The sequence below is a fragment of the Rhinoderma darwinii genome, chromosome 6 (genome assembly GCF_050947455.1).
Source record: "Rhinoderma darwinii isolate aRhiDar2 chromosome 6, aRhiDar2.hap1, whole genome shotgun sequence".
Lineage (NCBI taxonomy): Eukaryota > Metazoa > Chordata > Amphibia > Anura > Rhinodermatidae > Rhinoderma > Rhinoderma darwinii.
In genome coordinates, this window is record NC_134692.1 from 137,130,219 (window position 1) to 137,149,066 (window position 18,848).

The window sequence follows — 18,848 nt, forward strand, 5'->3', positions numbered from 1 at the left end:
CTGCGCTTCAGCCGGGGATCCTGAGTGTAACCCCCCCCCCTGATGTCTGGGTGCCCTAATAGGTCATAAGTTCTTGGTTTTGTCCCTTTCATGTCTTGCGCTTCTTTTTCTTCATGTCCCGCTGGGTTCTCGGTGATGTCTGGCGGTGCCGTACAAGGTCATCGTCTCCCCCTGGGTCTGAGGTTATTTTCTTTTTCGTTCTTTTTATAGACCCGTAAGCCCCAGGCTCGTATCCTTTTAATTTAATTGTGATTGAAGTGAACAAAAAGCAATTTAATCTGTGTCTCCGGGTGAGCCAAGGGCCAAGGCAATTAGACTGAAAACTCATATTTTCAGGCTTAAAGTAGCCGACCCTTTATTCTTCCTCCAGAGGATTAGATCCACCCGTCCTCGTTGTGGTCTTTACCTGACAAACGTCACTATATATAAATGTCTGTGTGTGTATGTATGTATGTATGTATGTGTGTGTGTGTGTGTGTGTGTGTATGTATGTATGTATATGTGTGTGTGTATGTATATGTATGTGTGTGTGTGTGTGTGTATAATAATGACAACACAAGTAAACACAAGATTGCAGCTTGTAAATGATCATTTCATTTATTTAAGATATAGATTTATTCCAGACCTGTATCATCCGTGTGAAAAAGTAATTGTCCCCTTACACCTGATAGCCGCTTGTGCCGTCCTCGGCAGTAACTGCAATGAAGCGTCTGTGAGAACTTGTGATGAGTCTTTTACTTCGCTATGGAGGATTTTTGGCCGCTCTTCTTTGCAGAATGTTTACAATTCGGCTACATTGGAGGGTTTTTCAAGCATTAATTTAACTCGACCACTTCAAAACTTTAGGTTATTTCTTTTGAGCTGTTCAGAGGTGGACTCGCTTGTCAGATCATTGTCCTGCTGTGTAACCCAACTGTGCTGGAGCTTTAGGTCATGAACTGACGGGCGGACGTTCATTGTTTTTCATTTCATGGTTCCGTTAATTATGTCATCGAGGTCCTGCAAAAGCAAAGCAGCCCCAGACATTACCACCACCATCATGTCAGACCATCACACTACCACCACCATCATGTCAGACCATCACACTACCACCACCATCATGTCAGACCATCACACTACCACCACCATCATGTCAGACTATCACACCACCACCATCATGTCAGACCATGACACCACCACCACCATCATGTCAGACCATCACACTACCACCACCATCATGTCAGATCATCACACTACCACCATCATGTCAGACCATGACACTACCACCACCATCATGTCAGACCATCACACTACCACCACCATCATGTCAGACCATCACACTACCACCACCATCATGTCAGACCATCACACTACCACCACCACCATCATGTCAGACTATCACACCACCACCATCATGTCAGACCATGACACCACCACCACCATCATGTCAGACCATCACACTACCACCACCACCATCATGTCAGACCATCACACTACCAGCACCATCATGTCAGACCATCACACCACCACCACTATCATGTCAGACCATGACACCACCATCATCATCATGTCAAATCATCACACTACCACCATCATCATCATGTCAAATCATCACACTACCACCACCACCATCATGTCAGACCATCACACTACCACCATCATGTCAGACCATCACAAGTTGTTATGGTGGAGTGCGGCGTTCGCTTTACGACAGATGTAACCAAACCCGTGTCTTCCGAAAACTTTCACCTTTGACTCATTAGTCCACAGAATATTATCACGAATCTTGGGGATCTACTAGATGTTTTTTGGCAAATGTGAGATGAGCCTTTGCGTTCATACGGTTTTGCGCCTCTCTCATCGCTGCCATTTTTGCCTGGTGTCTTTCTTATTCTGGACTCATGTACATAGAACTTAAAGGGGTTGTCCAGCTTCTGACAACTGATGACTTATCCACCGGATAGGTCATCAGTATTCCATCGGTGCGGTTCCGACACCCGGACCTCGCACCGATAAGGCGCCCCGGTGGCCTGCGGGCACCGGATGTTGTGGCACATAATGTTATGGACGGAGCCCAGAAGCAGTTGGCTCCGACCATTGCATAGCGGCCGTGCTGCAGGTCCGCTCCTATTCACTTGAATACAGTACTGCAGCTTGGCCGCTATTCCGTCGCCGGAGCGAACTGCGTCGTCCAGTGCACGGAGCCACCGGAGCAGCTGATCTGTGCGGGGCCTGGGTGTCTCGGACCCCCACAGATCATGTACTGATGACCTATCCGGTGGATAGGTCATCGGTTGTCAGAACCTGGAAAACCCCCTTTACGGAGAAAAGTGAGGCCGGCAATTCTTGTACGTTCATCTGGGTTGTTTTGTGACGACCTGGATTTGCCTTCGATGTTCTCTTGGTAGAGTGTTGGTCGGCCGCTCCTGGGATGGTTCACACTGATCCACGTTTTCTCCGTTCGTGGATAATGTCCGTCACTGTGTTTCGCTGGCGTCCCAGAGTCTTGGCAATGGTTTTTGGAATCCTTTCTATACTGGTAGATTCAAAGGCATACTAGCCATAATTAAGAACACTGATGGTGTTTGAAACGCGTAGGCTTCAGCAAACTTCATTTGAAACTGCCTCGCTACTGCGTCTATTCATTCATTTTTTTATCTTTTCTACTATAATAAAAATGGGAACACTGATTCCCTCTTAAAGCGTCAAACAGCGCTGGATCGACTTCTTGTTTTTTCCTATAATTTACCGTGGGCCGCCACGGAGATCCGGGCGAAGTCTGAGGGCAGGACTGGTGAGCTGGAGGTTTCCTCCCCTTGTTCTTTCTTCTAGATTTCAATGACTTTGTTTGGCTTCTGTATTTGAATCTCATTAGGACGTGGCATCATGTGTGGCTCGCTGAGTCTTTCTAGCTTCAATACATTATAATCCGGCATCCTATGATCCAGAGTGTCTGATAATCCGGTAATGGTTTCCAGCAGAGATTTGCAGTATAACGCACAGTTTCAAGAGACGAAAATACCGAGCAGTGAGAACCAATTAGAAAATTTTCTGCATGCTAACCAAGAACCGAGGTGCCGGATTATCGGATGTGCCGCACTATTGGACAGACTGGCGAGTCCGCAAAATAAATAGGTGCAAAAGTTAAATTCAATAACCTGTTCAGTCCCCTCCGAGCGTCCTAGTTCTGTCATAGCTGGACAAGACCACCCGCGGCCCACTATCCTGTTAGGGTTGCGATATTTCCAGTGCCGATTTATCCTGATTTTAGGACCGTGAGGAGCTGAATTATTGGAATTTTACTATATAATGAAAGGTCGAGCAGCTTTCTATTTTACTTTCTGGATTATACGATGTCGGTCAAAAATCTATGGTGAAAACACCAGGTGTGAACACACCCTAAGGCGACATGCACACGTTCTGTATTTTGGAGCGGAAAATATGCGCCAAACTGCAGCAATACGCAGGAAATGCCCGGGTAAAAATGGCGCTATAACTTTGTGAAATACTGGGGTGCCATATGTCAGCACGTTACCCTCTCCACAGACGCATGATACTAATTAACTCCAATACAAATGGTTTCCTAGGTAGCCGCCATCACACTCCTGTAGTACAGACCCTATAGAGAGGATATAGCTCTGCCCTCGCCTCATATAGGGGATGTGATCGGATGCAGGTAAGTAAAGGGGGTTTTACACTGGGCGATTATCATATAACGCTCGTTGCTGATAATTGCGCTGTGTAAACAGGGCAGCGATCAGCAGATGAACGAGCAAACGCCCAATCATCTGATGATCGTATCGTTTTAAAAAAAGTAAAATATTCTGGTTGTCGGCTGCGCGTGTGTGAACAGGGGGACGCGCTGCCGACATGATGATAATGTATTGGGACGAGGGATCGGAGTAACGACCGCTCGTCCCCATCCATAGCTCCGTGTGACAGGAGCAAACGAGCGCCGATCAACGAGCTGTCTCGTTGATCAGCACTCGTTGCATCGGTCAAAATTGGCCGATGTAATTGGGCCCTAATGTGACCCGTGCAGCTCTGGAATACAATACACACGACAGAGATGTTACGTAGTGCGGTTGAAAAAAAAAAATCACATGTCCATCAAGTTCATTCAAGTTCACAGGGGCTTCCAATACACCGGCACGGTACACTTCCGCTTTAAGAAACGCGTGAGATCCTCTCCGTACAGACCACCGGACCGGATATGTGGACAGACCAGTATTAATAGGACGTGCTCCGGCGTTGGATGTGCTGCGGGTCTGACGTCGCTAATCTCTGCCCTCCACCGACCTGCGCACATACCCGGCCCGGATCAATATGTTTACTTTAAGAAAAAAAATTGTTCGCGGCTCATCTGTGATCGATGTTTGAGAGCCGCTCCTGTGTCTGCGGACTTTCCTGGATGAATAATTGATGGCAAACAAGTGTTTGTAAACAGGAAATCTTTACCCCCTCCCCCCATTTCTGCAGCTATATGTTTAGACCTGTCAGTTGCCCCCCCGTCCCTTCAGTTGCGCTGCGATCTCCATTCTGTCCTGTGTCCTATATATATATATATATATATATATGTGTGTGTGCAACTTGAAAATCTCTTACCGTTTTTTGTATACAGCTCCTATGCAGACCTATGTGTCTTCATGGTTACAGACCACAAACAAACCCGGTCTTATTTGGTGTGTCAGACAAGTCCTAAATAAACTAGAATGCTACAAAATCTTTCATTATTCAGTAAAACTCCACGTGACGACCTGAAAATCCCCAAAATTTGATGTTGGGGTTCGGGGAAAAATATTCCCATCCTGAATTATAAGAAAACTCATTTAATAGTCCGGCAATGGAATTGCAGTGAGTGCCCTGGGGGTGGTGACTATAACGCAGGGAAATGTCCACTTACGGATGTCGGCGCTGACGTGATGATCTCGTGACCCGGACATAAGGCCTTTAGTGGATAGAGATTGAATAGATAGAAGATGAGTGTAAAAAATTAAATTATGGTTCGATCCTTCTGGTCCATCCAATAGTCTGGCATGTTCCATAAACCGGCGTCTCAGGTCTTTTTAGATTTTATAAAACTTCTTTAATGAAAACTAATTTCAAAAACTTTCTTAAAGTTGCCCCCCCCCCCCCAAAAAAAAAAATCAGATCTTTACGGGGGATGCAGGGTGGTACCATCATACTAATCTTGACCATTTAAAGAGGTAGTTTCTTCAGAGACCTTTGGCAAACAGCTTAATTTATATTGCAGCGGCCACTACAGGAGAAATGTAGTATTGCATGCTGTCATTTAAAGGAATGACCCACACCGGACCGGCCATAGAGAGCACTGAGTGGGTGGAAAAATTATATCCCTTAATAGGCTTAATGAGACATCCGCATTTACATGAATTATTCCGAGCTGCAGTACCAAATACAGCCTGTAGACAAGGGTGTCGCTTTTTTATTTTTATTTTTTATTTTTTTAAATCTTGTACTACCCCTTTTATTTGTGGTTTTAATATTCAGCACATATGCTCCCCCTCCTGCGGTGCACTGGTTAGGCGCAGTTAGTGGCTGGATGTATTTGGCCTATATTGATGTCGGCTGCTCTTCCTGCAGGTGAATACTCAGTTGTACAGCATGAAGGAGAAGCAGCAGCTGGCTGACCTGATCAACACCATGCTTGCCTATAACCTGACCTACCACCAGGAGCGCACCATGGACGGCCAGTACGTCTACAAGCTGGACCCGTGAGTATTTCCTGTCCTCCTCCCATGTAGCCGCCTGCTGGAATCCTTCCTGTGTGCTTTTCGTGGATCCTGACATCCTCCGGCACCGACACGATCAATAATGTATTATTTGTTGAGCAATCAAATAAGACAAGTAATGATTTTCCCTTCCAGTCTGTTACTCCGCTCTGTCCAAAACCTGACTCTGAGCTGAAATGTGCTGCGCTCTATTGATCGAGGCAAAAAGTCACGTTAAATTGATGTCCTTTTAGTCCATATAATTATGTATAGTTGTGTCAGTGTATCTCCAGCTGGTGCGGAACTACAACTCCCAGCGTGTCCTGATAGCCGCTGGTGGTCAGGGCATCCTCGGAGATGTAGTTCGGCACCAGCTGGACAGCCACAGGTTGGAGACCACTGGTGTATACAGCGATCCTTTATTAGTTTGGGACTAAGAAGGGATTTATCTGATCGTCCGGGACATTAAGGTCCTCAGGGGTGGGTTTAGGGTTCTCCCTCGGAGGCGGAGTCCTGGGTATATGTTAATCGCCCAATCCAGCAAGAACTTGGAACGCTCTGATAATGTAGAGTACAATACTGACAATCTGGCACCTTGATGGTTCCTGAATATGCCGGATTATCAGTATTATACTGTGTATGTGTTATGAAAATGCTGGTGTCGCCCTCCGCTGTTACCAATCAGTCCTCTGAATATATTCCGGCCGCGGCTGAGGAATAGTCCATAAAACAAAAAGAATAGATAATTACTATCGGTCTTTACTGGGGTCTCGTTTTAAGCCCTGTTCACATACTACAACCACACTGGGAAAAAATGAAAGCCGTTATTGTGACCATCAAAGGGGGGGGGGGATTTTTGCACAAAAAAGACCCCTGTGCCTTTTTAAAGACATTTTTACTAATGCAAACGAAATCCCACACTTCCTGTCATGTATGTTTGTTTTCTCGCTGTAATTACTGAGTCATCAATTATGTCATTATTATAATTACTGTCTATTCTCCAGGCTGTACACTGAACCACTGGTGCCGATGTGTAAATCAAGATGTAGAATAAGCTGCAACCAAAATCCTATTAATAAAACGCACATTGACCAAAAACTTTGGGGTAACTCGAAGCATATGTCATATATTATACTTCAGAGCTGCACTCGTTATTTCGGTGGTGGTCATTGTGTACATACATTACTTATCCTGTACTGATGCGGAGTTGCATCCGGTATTGTAATGTATGTACACAGTGACTCCACCAGCAGAATAGTGAGTGCAGCTCTGGAGTATAATACAGGATGTAACTCAGGATCAGTACAGGATAAGTAATGTAATGTATGTACACAGTGACTCCACCAGCAGAATAGTGAGTGCAGCTCTGGAGTATAATACAGGATATAACTCAGGATCAGTACAGGATAAGTAATGTAATGTACGTACACAGTGACTCCACCAGCAGAATAGTGAGTGCAGCTCTGGAGTATAATACAGGATGTAACTCAGGATCAGTACAGGATAAGTAATGTAATATATGTACACAGTGACACCACCAGCAGAATAGTGAGTGCAGCTCTGGAGTATAATACAGGATGTAACTCAGGATCAGTACAGGATAAGTAATGTAATGTATGTACACAGTGACTCCACCAGCAGAATAGTGAGTGCAGCTCTGGAGTATAATACAGGATGTAACTCAGGATCAGTACAGGATAAGTAATGTATGTACACAGTGACTCCACCAGCAGAATAGTGAGTGCAGCTCTGGAGTATAATACAGGATGTAACTCAGGATCAGTACAGGATAAGTAATGTAATGTATGTACACAGTGACTCCACCAGCAGAATAGTGAGTGCAGCTCTGGAGTATAATACAGGATGTAACTCCGGATCAGTACAGGATAAGTAATGTAATGTATGTACACAGTGACTCCACCAGCAGAATAGTGATACATAGTGACTCCACCAGCAGAATAGTGAGTGCAGCTCTGGAGTATAATACTGGATGTAACTCAGGATCAGTACAGGATAAGTAATGTAATGTATGTACACAGTGACTCCACCAGCAGAATAGTGAGTGCAGCTCTGGAGTATAATACAGGATGTAACTCAGGATCAGTACAGGATAAGTCATGTAATGTATGTACACAGTGACTCCACCAGCAGAATAGTGAGTGCAGCTCTGGAGTATAATACAGGATATAACTCAGGATCAGTACAGGATAAGTAATGTAATGTATGTACACAGTGACTCCACCAGCAGAATAGTGAGTGCAGCTCTGGAGTATAATACAGGATAAGTAATGTATGTACACAGTGACTCCACCAGCAGAATAGTGAGTGCAGCTCTGGAGTATAATACAGGATGTAACTCAGGATCAGTACAGGATAAGTCATGTAATGTATGTACACAGTGACTCCACCAGCAGAATAGTGAGTGCAGCTCTGGAGTATAATACAGGATGTAACTCAGGATCAGTACAGGATAAGTCATGTAATGTATGTACACAGTGACTCCACCAGCAGAATTTTAACAATCTCCAAATGTGGCAAAATTGGTTGCCTCTGGCTTTCTTAGAGTCTTCAATGGAGATTTTGGCTTTGGGGGGTGGATGCTTTTTAACAATGGGGTTATGGATTGTGGAGGGGATTGGGAGGCAATTGTCCGTTTTTACTAATGGATTGGCTTTTAGTTTTACAGTTATTTTTTTGCATCCGGTCTATTACCTTGCTGCCTGGCAGAGGATGCACAGAGAGGCGAGGAGCCGTCACTAATCCTCTACCGGTTACATAATCTCCCCTGGTGACTCCTCCTGGAGACCAGATTATACAGCGCTTCTTTCTATTTCACTTGTTATCAGCTTGTGTTGGGTATTACATTAGCGGCACATTTGTTTGCAGCAGATGGTCGTCTTCTCTAAAATATAGTATCCTCTACTGTTTAACCCATTACATAGCATTGGGCTCCAGATGAATCTAAACCTTCAGTGTTGCGTAAACTTTACTTAAAAAACAAACAAACACATAGCAGAGCTGAATTTGTCATGTAACGGTTTTTGCACTATTATAAGTGATTTCTACCTGCACTCCTTTGGAAAGCTATAATCTATGCATTGTACCAAATGATAGTCGGCTCTGCTACATCTGTATACATTATACTCGCCACCATCTCTCCTACGAATTATGAGATCCATCCACCACTGTAAAGACTTAATACTTCACAGATGAGGGTTTGTTACAATTGTATCCAGTCTAGAAAATCCTCTGTTCACTAAACACCCTGGACTCGCGAATGATATAACTTCAGTGCAGGTAAAATGTAAGACAACTTCGTTCAGTTGCTGCCCAACGGGGGCCTGTGCAGTAGTCCTAGTCTTTTAGATGTATAACCTGCTCTTTAAATTCCCGCCAGGTTGTTCCTTTATCTTATCTGAAACGAGAAAGACAAAAGGAACTGGCTTTCTTTCTGAAACAGCGCCACTCTTGCCCATGGGTTGTATATGGTATTGCAGCTGAGCCATATTGCAGTAAATGAGATGCTATACCAGACACGGCCTATGGGTAAGAGTGGCAGTGTTTCTGGAAGAAAGGCGATCCTTTTTCCCTTTTGATTTTGACTTATTCTGTTTTGCAGAAACGTGGAGGATGTCTGCAGGTTTCCAGAGCTTCCAGTCCGCAAGCCGCTCACATACCAGGCCAAGCAGCTTATTGCTCGTGAGATTGAACTGGAGAAAATGAGACGGTCAGAGGCTTTTCAGCAAGCCAGGAATGCAGGAAAGGTGAGTTCAGAGCTACACACTGAATACGAAAAGCAAGCTACTTATAATGATCCTGAGTTACATCCTATATTATACTCCAGAGCTGCACTCACTATTCTGCTAGTGGAGTCACTGTGTACATACATTACATTACTTATCCTGTACTGATCCTGAGTTACATCCTGTATTATACTCCAGAGCTGCACTCACTATTCTGCTGGTGGAGTCACTGTGTACATACATTACATTACTTATCCTGTACTGATCCTGAGTTACAGCCTGTATTATACTCCAGAGCTGCACTCACTATTCTGCTGGTGGAGTCACTGTGTACATCCATTACATTACTTATCCTGTACTGATCCTGAGTTACATCCTGTATTATACTCCAGAGCTGCACTCACTATTCTGCTGGTGGAGTCACTGTGTACATACATTACATTACTTATCCTGTACTGATCCTGAGTTACATCCAGTATTATACTCCAGAGCTGCACTCACTATTCTGCTGGTGGAGTCACTGTGTACATACATTACATTATTTATCCTGTACTGATCCTGAGTTACAGCCTGTATTATACTCCGTAGCTGCACTCACTATTCTGCTGGTGGAGTCACTGTGTACATCCATTACATTACTTATCCTGTACTGATCCTGAGTTACATCCTGTATTATACTCCAGAGCTGCACTCACTATTCTGCTGGTGGGGTCACTGTGTACATACATTACATTACTTATCCTGTACTGATCCTGAGTTACATCCTGTATTATACTCTAGAGCTGCACTCACTATTCTGCTGGTGGAATCACTGTGTACATACATTACATTACTTATCCTGTACTGATCCTGAGTTACATCCTGTATTATACTCCAGAGCTGCACTCACTATTCTGCTGGTGGAGTCACTGTGTACATACATTACTTATCCTGTGCTGATCCTGAGTTATATCCTGTATTATACTCCAGAGCTGCACTCACTATTCTGCTGGTGGAGTCACTGTGTACATACATTACATTACTTATCCTGTATTGATCCTGAGTTACATCCTGTATTATTCTCCAGAGCTGCACTCACTATTCTGCTGGTGGAGTCACTGTGTACATACATTACATTACTTATCCTGTACTGGTCCTGAGTTATATCCTGTATTATACTCCAGAGCTGCACTCACTATTCTGCTGGTGGAGTCACTGTGTACATACATTACTTATCCTGTACTGATCCTGAGTGACATCATGTATTATACTCCAGAGCTGCACTCACTATTCTGCTGGTGGAGTCACTGTGTACATACATTACATTACTTATCCTGAGTTATATACTGTATCATACTCCAGAGCTGTATTCACAATTCTGCAGGCTTTAGTACTGAAATCTCCCAGCATTCCCTGCTTGTTCATGTTCTTCACAGATTTTCATTCTGGATATTGTCGTCTTTACACCAGTCACTGTACAGTAATCTGATGTAGAAAATACTTACTACCCCCTTCATTATGGGAGATTAGCTATGCTGTTCACATTCTGTCAACAAGCTTGTCGACACTTTCCAGTGACAACTAGCAGACTTGTGACGGAAATATAATACAGGCTATAACTCAATATGAGCAATGTGTAAATAGGTGCGATATATGTATATAATCAGTAATTGGCAATAAACAGCTATTATCTTGGTATTCTCTGGTGTCAGGGTCTCTGGTATGTCACTGTAACGTGTGGGACAACCCGTCATGCAGCGTTATCATTGAGCCTTTGTGTCGGTGCACTTATTTGCGTGCTTCTATTTATATCTCCTATCTCTCCGCTCTCTGTACATGACGTGTCAGTCCCTGTTGTCACTGGGGCTCACAATCTAATTCCCAGGAATACGTAAATGCTAATACACCCGGGACAATTAACCTTTTAGTGTTTGGAGTGAGGGTGGAAACATTTACACACAAGAACATAAATACTTCCTGCAGATGTTGCTCCAGGTCTGCTTCAAACCTCCTCAAGATGCCACAGAGCTCACCAGTGATCCGTTATGCTGCCCCCTGTGGGCTGCAATGGCCACACACGTCCTGTAGTAAAGTTTACCTGGGCGGTTATAGTGTGGCAAATTCAGCCTTCACCTGACCAAACAATAGAAAGTTCTGCAGGGCATGGTTTCGCCTTCCTTATAAACTTGCATGAAGGGTGAGAGAAGTGGCTGCCTGGCACTGTTTATCTCTAGAGAAAAAATCAGGTATGTTAAAGGGTAACTAAACTTTCAACAAACTTCTGACATGTCCTAATGACATGTAAGAAGTTTTGATTGGTGGGGGTCCGAGCACTGAGACCCCCACCAATCGCTAAAACGAAGCAGCAGAAGAACCCGGCGCTGAGCCGCATAGTTTCTGATTGGCTTTTCTCAGAAAAAGTTTTTCAAGAGAAAGTCTATGAGCTGTGATCAGAAACGAAGCGGCCCAGCGCTCACCCGCGCACTTCTACCGCTTTGTTTTAGCGATCGGTGGGGGTCTCGGTGCTCGGACTCCCACCAATCAACACTTCTGACGTGTCACTGACATGTCAGAAGTTTAAGTTTAGATACCCTTTAATATACAATGAGCATGATCCTCAATTCCCCAAACAGGAGACCGCCCCAGTGCAGTTAGATTGTCAGCAGATCCCGTCTAAATCAGTGCGGTCAATGTCACTCGTCTTCTGTATGGCCGGCTTTACTGCTAGGAACGATTTAACTTTCACTGCCCCTAGTGGTTATTGTCGGGACAGCGACGTATCATTTCAGAACTTGTGTTGACGTCAATAACTTTGTATCCTCATTACTTGTTCTGCTGAGGGCATTGGATGCCGGAAGATTCCGTTCTTGGTACCTCGTAGCAGTCATTGTTCTCATGATTACCCCTGTGACCTGACAATGATCCCTGAAGATGCAGAGTGGAGAAACATGTCAGGCCCATAAGAATGTCTGTTTACATTGTATCCCAGATACCTGTGTTCGTGTGTCAGAGTGTGTGCGTGTGTCAGAGTGTGTGCGTGTGTCAGAGTGTGTGCGTGTGTCAGAGTGTGTGCGTGTGTCAGAGTGTGTGCGTGTGTCAGAGTGTGTGCGTGTGTCAGAGTGTGTGCGTGTGTCAGAGTGTGTGCGTGTGTCAGAGTGTGTGCGTGTGTCAGAGTGTGTGCGTGTGTCAGAGTGTGTGCGTGTGTCAGAGTGTGTGCGTGTGTCAGAGTGTGTGCGTGTGTCAGAGTGTGTGCGTGTGTCAGAGTGTGTGCGTGTGTCAGAGTGTGTGCGTGTGTCAGAGTGTGTGCGTGTGTCAGAGTGTGTGCGTGTGTCAGAGTGTGTGCGTGTGTCAGAGTGTGTGCGTGTGTCAGAGTGTGTGCGTGTGTCAGAGTGTGTGCGTGTGTCAGAGTGTGTGCGTGTGTCAGAGTGTGTGCGTGTGTCAGAGTGTGTGCGTGTGTCAGAGTGTGTGCGTGTGTCAGAGTGTGTGCGTGTGTCAGAGTGTGTGCGTGTGTCAGAGTGTGTGCGTGTGTCAGAGTGTGTGCGTGTGTCAGAGTGTGTGCCTGTGTCAGAGTGTGTGCCTGTGTCAGAGTGTGTGCCTGTGTCAGAGTGTGTGCCTGTGTCAGAGTGTGTGCCTGTGTCAGAGTGTGTGCCTGTGTCAGAGTGTGTGCCTGTGTCAGAGTGTGTGCCTGTGTCAGAGTGTGTGCCTGTGTCAGAGTGTGTGCCTGTGTCAGAGTGTGTGCCTGTGTCTGTGCGTGTGCCTGTCTGTGTGCGTGTGCCTGTCTGTGTGCGTGTGTGTGTGTGTCAGTCATAGCCGTTCTCATTAAGATCATCAGTGTCTTACAAAACTCCTGATCTACAGCGGCTGATGAAATAGCTGGGGAGGTTGAGTGATGGCGTGAGGCTGACGGTGTCCTCTAGATCGTGTTCCCTTCACGTGTTGAGCTAAAGTTATATTCCAAATAAAAACATGCTTCACTTATTGCAGATCCCATCAAAACGCATCATTAAAGGGGTCTTCCAGCCGTAGCAAGTGACGACACGACGCCGGAATATGCCAAAGCGTGATTGTGGGGGTCCAACCGTCACCATGTCTTTAACCCCTTAGTGACCACTAATACGCCTTTTTACGTCGGTCACTAATGGGCCTTAGGCTAGGCTGACGCCTTTTTTCACGTCAGCCTAGTCTAAGTCCTGCACGGGTCTCCCGTGCAGGCAGGAGCCGGGGCTCTGCTGTCTGATGACAGCTGAACTCCTGCTCCAACGCCCGCGATCGAAGTTTACTTAGATCGCGGCCGTTTAACCCGTTAAATGCCGCCGTCAATAGCGACCGCGGCATTTAACTTTGTTTACAGAGGGAGTGCGCTCCCTCTGTCACCCATCGGCGGCCCGCGAATGCAATCGCGGGTCTCCGATGGGGTGTCATGGCAGCCGGGGGCCTGATAAAAGCCCCCAGGTCTGCCCTGGACATATGCCTGTTAGGACGCGCTGTGTGTGTGTGTGTGTGTGTGTGTGTGTGTGTGTGTGTGTGTGTGTGTGTCATGCAGACAGGTGGGACCACGGACGTGGCGCAAGATCTCACATCTGCGCGTGGAAAATTACCTGAAATAACGAAAAAGTGGTACAAAGCAGTGCAATGTGTTTTAAAAATTAACCCCACCCATCCCACGTAAATAAATGAGCTATTGGCGCAGTCTCCGTGACGTTAGTTTGGTCATTTACAGGTGACGAGTTCTTTTTGACTTCGTGCCATAGAAGGATCTTGATTTCGATGCCGTCGCTGACCCTTTTCTGTATTTGTCTTACAGCCGGATAACAAAACAGAGGAGAAACCTAAGAAAGAGTCTGTCGTAAAACCTGCAGCCAAACCAGCGGCACAAAACCACGAACAGCGGCTGGAAAATATCATGAAAAAGACTACGACGTTTGAGGAGAAGGTAATATTACTATAGACGACTGCCCAGGGACGTTCTGTACCGCTCTGAGGCATGTCCTATCGTTATATACATAGAATATGTGTGATTACTATATATAAATATATGCACCAGCTTCCTGATGATTGTTTACAGGATTAGAAAGAAATGGCTGTTTTCTTCTAGAAACAGCGCCACACATGTCCATTGGTTGGGTCGGGTATTGCAGTTCAGCTCCATTGAAGTGAATGGGGCTGAGCTGCAATACCGCACACAGCCTATGGACAGGTGTGGCGCTGTTTATAGGAGAAAGCAGACCTCTTTTTATAATTCTATAAAACCCCTTTATTATCTGCTTTTGCCCAGATTGTAGGTGCCTACCCCAACCCCAAATTCTTACTAAACGTGGTCCTTGTTAGAAGTGGTCTGCAATAAGACACCAGTAGATCTCCAGATTGGTGGGGACCATGTGGGGACCCACCGATCATATACTGATGACCTGTCCTGTAGATAATACATCTGTATAAAAAACAGCCCCAACCTGGACAACTCCTTTAAAAGTCAACAGCAGGTCTAAAAGAAGTCGATGGTAATTTTTTTTTTTTATTCTACGTTTATATTATTATTATATTATCATTTTTTATTTTTTTATTACAGCCTGAAAAAGATTTTTTTGGACGCCAAATTGTAAAGAAAGTGACTTCAAAATTTACAGGTAAACCTGGTTCTGTACATTGCAGGGCCTGTCAGTGGGGATGAGAGGTACGTCAGGTGATATCCCCCACGCCTAGGGAGGCAAATGTATCTGGGGGTTCTCTGCACTGGAGATATGATCATGGGGGGGGGGGGGCGGCAGGGGGCAGGGATTCTTCTAGACTTGTTGTCACTCATCCCATTGAAGAAGGCTATATAGTCCTTGTCTTCCCATCCTGAATTGGCTGATAACAGGGGACAATAGCTATTGTCCTTTTTGTTGAAAATGATAGATGGCGCACACTTCCCGTGTCGTATCTTCGGATGTAAAGGTTCCTGTCCCGGGGATGGTTTGTCTTTAACTTTACCCCAGTAACTACCCATTGTTACCACCATTTTCTTTAGCGCTCACAATTATTCTTAGGAAAGTGATCGATCAAATTTTTATGATGAGGTCCATAAAGCCTGAAACGATCACGGAGGAGACGAGTCAATGTCTACTGACCACTTAGATCTTCCGGTGTGTACATATTTTATATACATTGATCCGGTATCTAGGAGCGTATTATGAGCCTCCGTAGAGCGCTGCGCAGCCTCCCCTCCCCCAATGCTGCTGAATCTCAGGCCGCCTCGTCCACTCTTCACTCCCTCTGCTTTGAATTATTGATGATCTTTCAGGCGTCTTCATCTCTATTCTATCCAGCCATTACTTGCTTCTACATTTTTGGGCAGGGAGTTGCCATCCAGCTTTTCCACAATCCTGAATGGTAATTCTGCATTCTTTGCATCTCTGCCAGGCAGAATAATAATGATAAACACAATAAATGTATCAATGTCATAAGATGTAGGAATTTACAAGAACATAAAAATGGCGTAAGTTCTTCATGCGGTATAATAGAGTTGCATGGGGTCGCGCACGGTTCTCTTATGTCCGGCGTGTAGAGCAAAAAGTTGTAAGATTGTTCCGTTTTGTTAAGGAAGGAGTAAAAGTTTTGCGGCACTGGATCTTTGGTTGCGCTCACCCTTCATGAGATTTTAATAAATGTGAATGTTCCGACCACAGAACCGCTTGGTATTTGGTTTGTATTTAATCTGATGTCTCCGTCTTCCAGCCAGTGGCAACCAAGAAGATTGTATAGAGAAGAAGATGGGGACGGCCGTGGGGAACAGCCATGTTTGGTTCCGATTTAATGAAGGAGTTTCCAACGCTGTGAGGAGGAACGTTTACATCAAGGACCTGTTATGATGATGATGATCGCAGTAATGTACAATGTGTCAATGGAAAGACTGTCCCGAGTGCCCGGGTTGATGGCCCCGGGGTGTTTTGTGCCATCTGATGCCCGCCGGATCCTGAATTGTTTCAAGGATATTGAGTTGTTTGTGACCTGTTCATATTTTTGTGAGACTCTACAGATAAGTAAGTTTTCTATTGAAATAAATTTATAAGTAGATTTCAAGGAATGTTACATTCTTACTGTGTATAAGAGAGACTGGTTATAGGAAGGGGGCGGGGTTCTGATGAGACCCCCCTTTGCTGTGGTACTGAACCAGCTCACATAAACAGCTGGTTTTACCAAGGGAAATTTATTACACGGTGGCCATAAATAGTCTGATACATGGACAGTTCTTATCCACCAGAACACAAGCGGCTCTTACAAGTAGATTTCGTTGTTCTGGTTCATAGAGCTAGGTTCTGCCTGGACATCCATATAACTCACCTAGACCGGGGTTGTGTATGTATATATATATATATATACAATGTATGTATATATATATTTTATAGTAGTTATATTCTTGTATATAGGGGCAGTATTATAGTAGTTATATTCTTGTATATAGGAGCAGTATTATAGTAGTTTAATACTGTCCCCTATATACAAGAATATAACTACTATAATACTGCCCCATATACAATATAATAACTACTATAATACTGCCCCCTATATACAAGAATATAACTACTATAATACTGTCCCCTATATACAAGAATATAACTGCTATAATACTGCTCCTATATACAAGAATATAACTACTATAATACTGCCCCATATACAAGAATATAACTACTATAATACTGTCCCTATATACAGGAATATAACTACTATAATACTGTCCCCTATATACAAGAATATAACTGCTATAATACTGCTCCTATATACAAGAATATAACTACTATAATACTGCCCCATATACAAGAATATAACTACTATAATACTGCTCCTATATACAAGAATATAACTACTATAATACTGCCCCTATATACAAGAATATAACTACTATAATACTGCCCCTATATACAAGAATATAACTCCTATAATACTGCCCCCTATATACAAGAATATAACTACTATAATACTGCCTCTATATACAAGAATATAACTACTATAATACTGTCCCTATATACAGGAATATAACTACTATAATACTGTCCCCTATATACAAGAATATTAGTAGTTATATTCCTGTATATAGGGGGCAGTATTATAGTAGTTATATTCTTGTATATAGGGGGCAGTATTATAGTAGTTATATTCTTGTATATAGGGAGCAGTATTATAGTAGTTATATTCTTGTATATATGGGCAATATTATAGTAGTTATATTCTTGTATATAGGGGCAGTATTATAGTAGTTATATTCTTGTATATAGGTGCAGTATTATAGTAGTTATATTCTTGTATATAGGTGCAGTATTATAGTAGTTATATTCTTGTATAGGAGAAGTATTATAGTAGTTATATTCTTGTACATAGAGGCAGTATTATAGTAGTTATATTCTTGTATATAGGGGCAGTATTATAGTAGTTATATTCTTGTATATAACTACTATAATACTGCTCCTATACACAAGAATATAACTGCTATAATACTGCTCCTATACACAAGAATATAACTACTATAATACTGCCCCCTATATACAAGAATATAACTACTATAATACTGCTCCTACATACAAGAATATAACTACTATAATACTGCCCCTATATACAAGAATATAACTACTATAATACTGCCCCTATATACAAGAATATAACTACTATAATACTGCCCCTACATACAAGAATATAACTACTATAATACTGCCCCTACATACAAGAATATAACTACTATAATACTGCCTCCTATATACAAGAATATAACTACTATAATACTGCCCCATATACAAGAATATAACTACTATAATACTGCCCCCTATATACAAGAATATAACTACTACAATACTGCCCCATATACAAGAATATAACTACTATAATACTGCGCCCTATATACAAGAATATAACTACTATAAGGCCTCATTTACACGAGCGTATTATACGCGCGTGCTTTTCACGCGTGTCGTACGCACCTATAATAGTCTATGGGGCTGTTTAGACGATGCGTGAATTTTGCGCTGCGTGAGTGCGTTGCGTAAAACTCACGACATGTTCTATATTCTTGCGTTTTTCACGCAACACGCACCCATTGACTTCAATGGGTGCGTGAAAACAACGCATGCCACACTGACTGTCCTGCGTTGCATGCGCGAAAATCACGCAAGAGCTGTCAAAAGGATGAATGTAAACAGAAAAGCACCACGTGCTTTTCTGGTTACAAACATCCAAACGGAGTGTCAAATTAGAGATGAGCGCACCGAACTTCACCGGGTTCGGCCGAACTCGTTTTAACCGAACCCGGCAAAAAATGTTCGGGTACGCGACGTCAGGAGACAGTCACTGCCCACGGTGCTGAAAGACTTAAACTGTTTCAGCACCATGGACAGTGACTTTCGATCACAATATACATATACGTGTAAAAAAAAAAAGAAGTTCTGAC

The 18,848-nt window shown here is 43.8% G+C and overlaps 1 protein-coding gene across 3 annotated transcripts in view; it reads left to right on the forward strand.

The window, feature by feature from the left end:
* CHTF18 (chromosome transmission fidelity factor 18) overlaps positions 1–16,492 on the forward strand; it is a 43,779-nt gene extending 27,287 nt beyond the window's left edge. For 2 of the 3 annotated variants that reach the window (XM_075830588.1, XM_075830589.1), the window contains 5 exons: positions 5,584–5,714; positions 9,331–9,475; positions 14,238–14,366; positions 15,000–15,057; positions 16,148–16,492. In XM_075830588.1, coding sequence (XP_075686703.1) covers positions 5,584–5,714; positions 9,331–9,475; positions 14,238–14,366; positions 15,000–15,057; positions 16,148–16,281 — 597 coding nt within the window. In that variant the 3' untranslated portion in view covers positions 16,282–16,492. Of the gene's footprint in view, positions 1–5,583; positions 5,715–9,330; positions 9,476–14,237; positions 14,367–14,999; positions 15,058–16,147 lie in introns of those variants that run through there. The other variant, XM_075830590.1, reaches the window with a different exon arrangement.
* Positions 16,493–18,848: the final 2,356 nt, after the last annotated feature.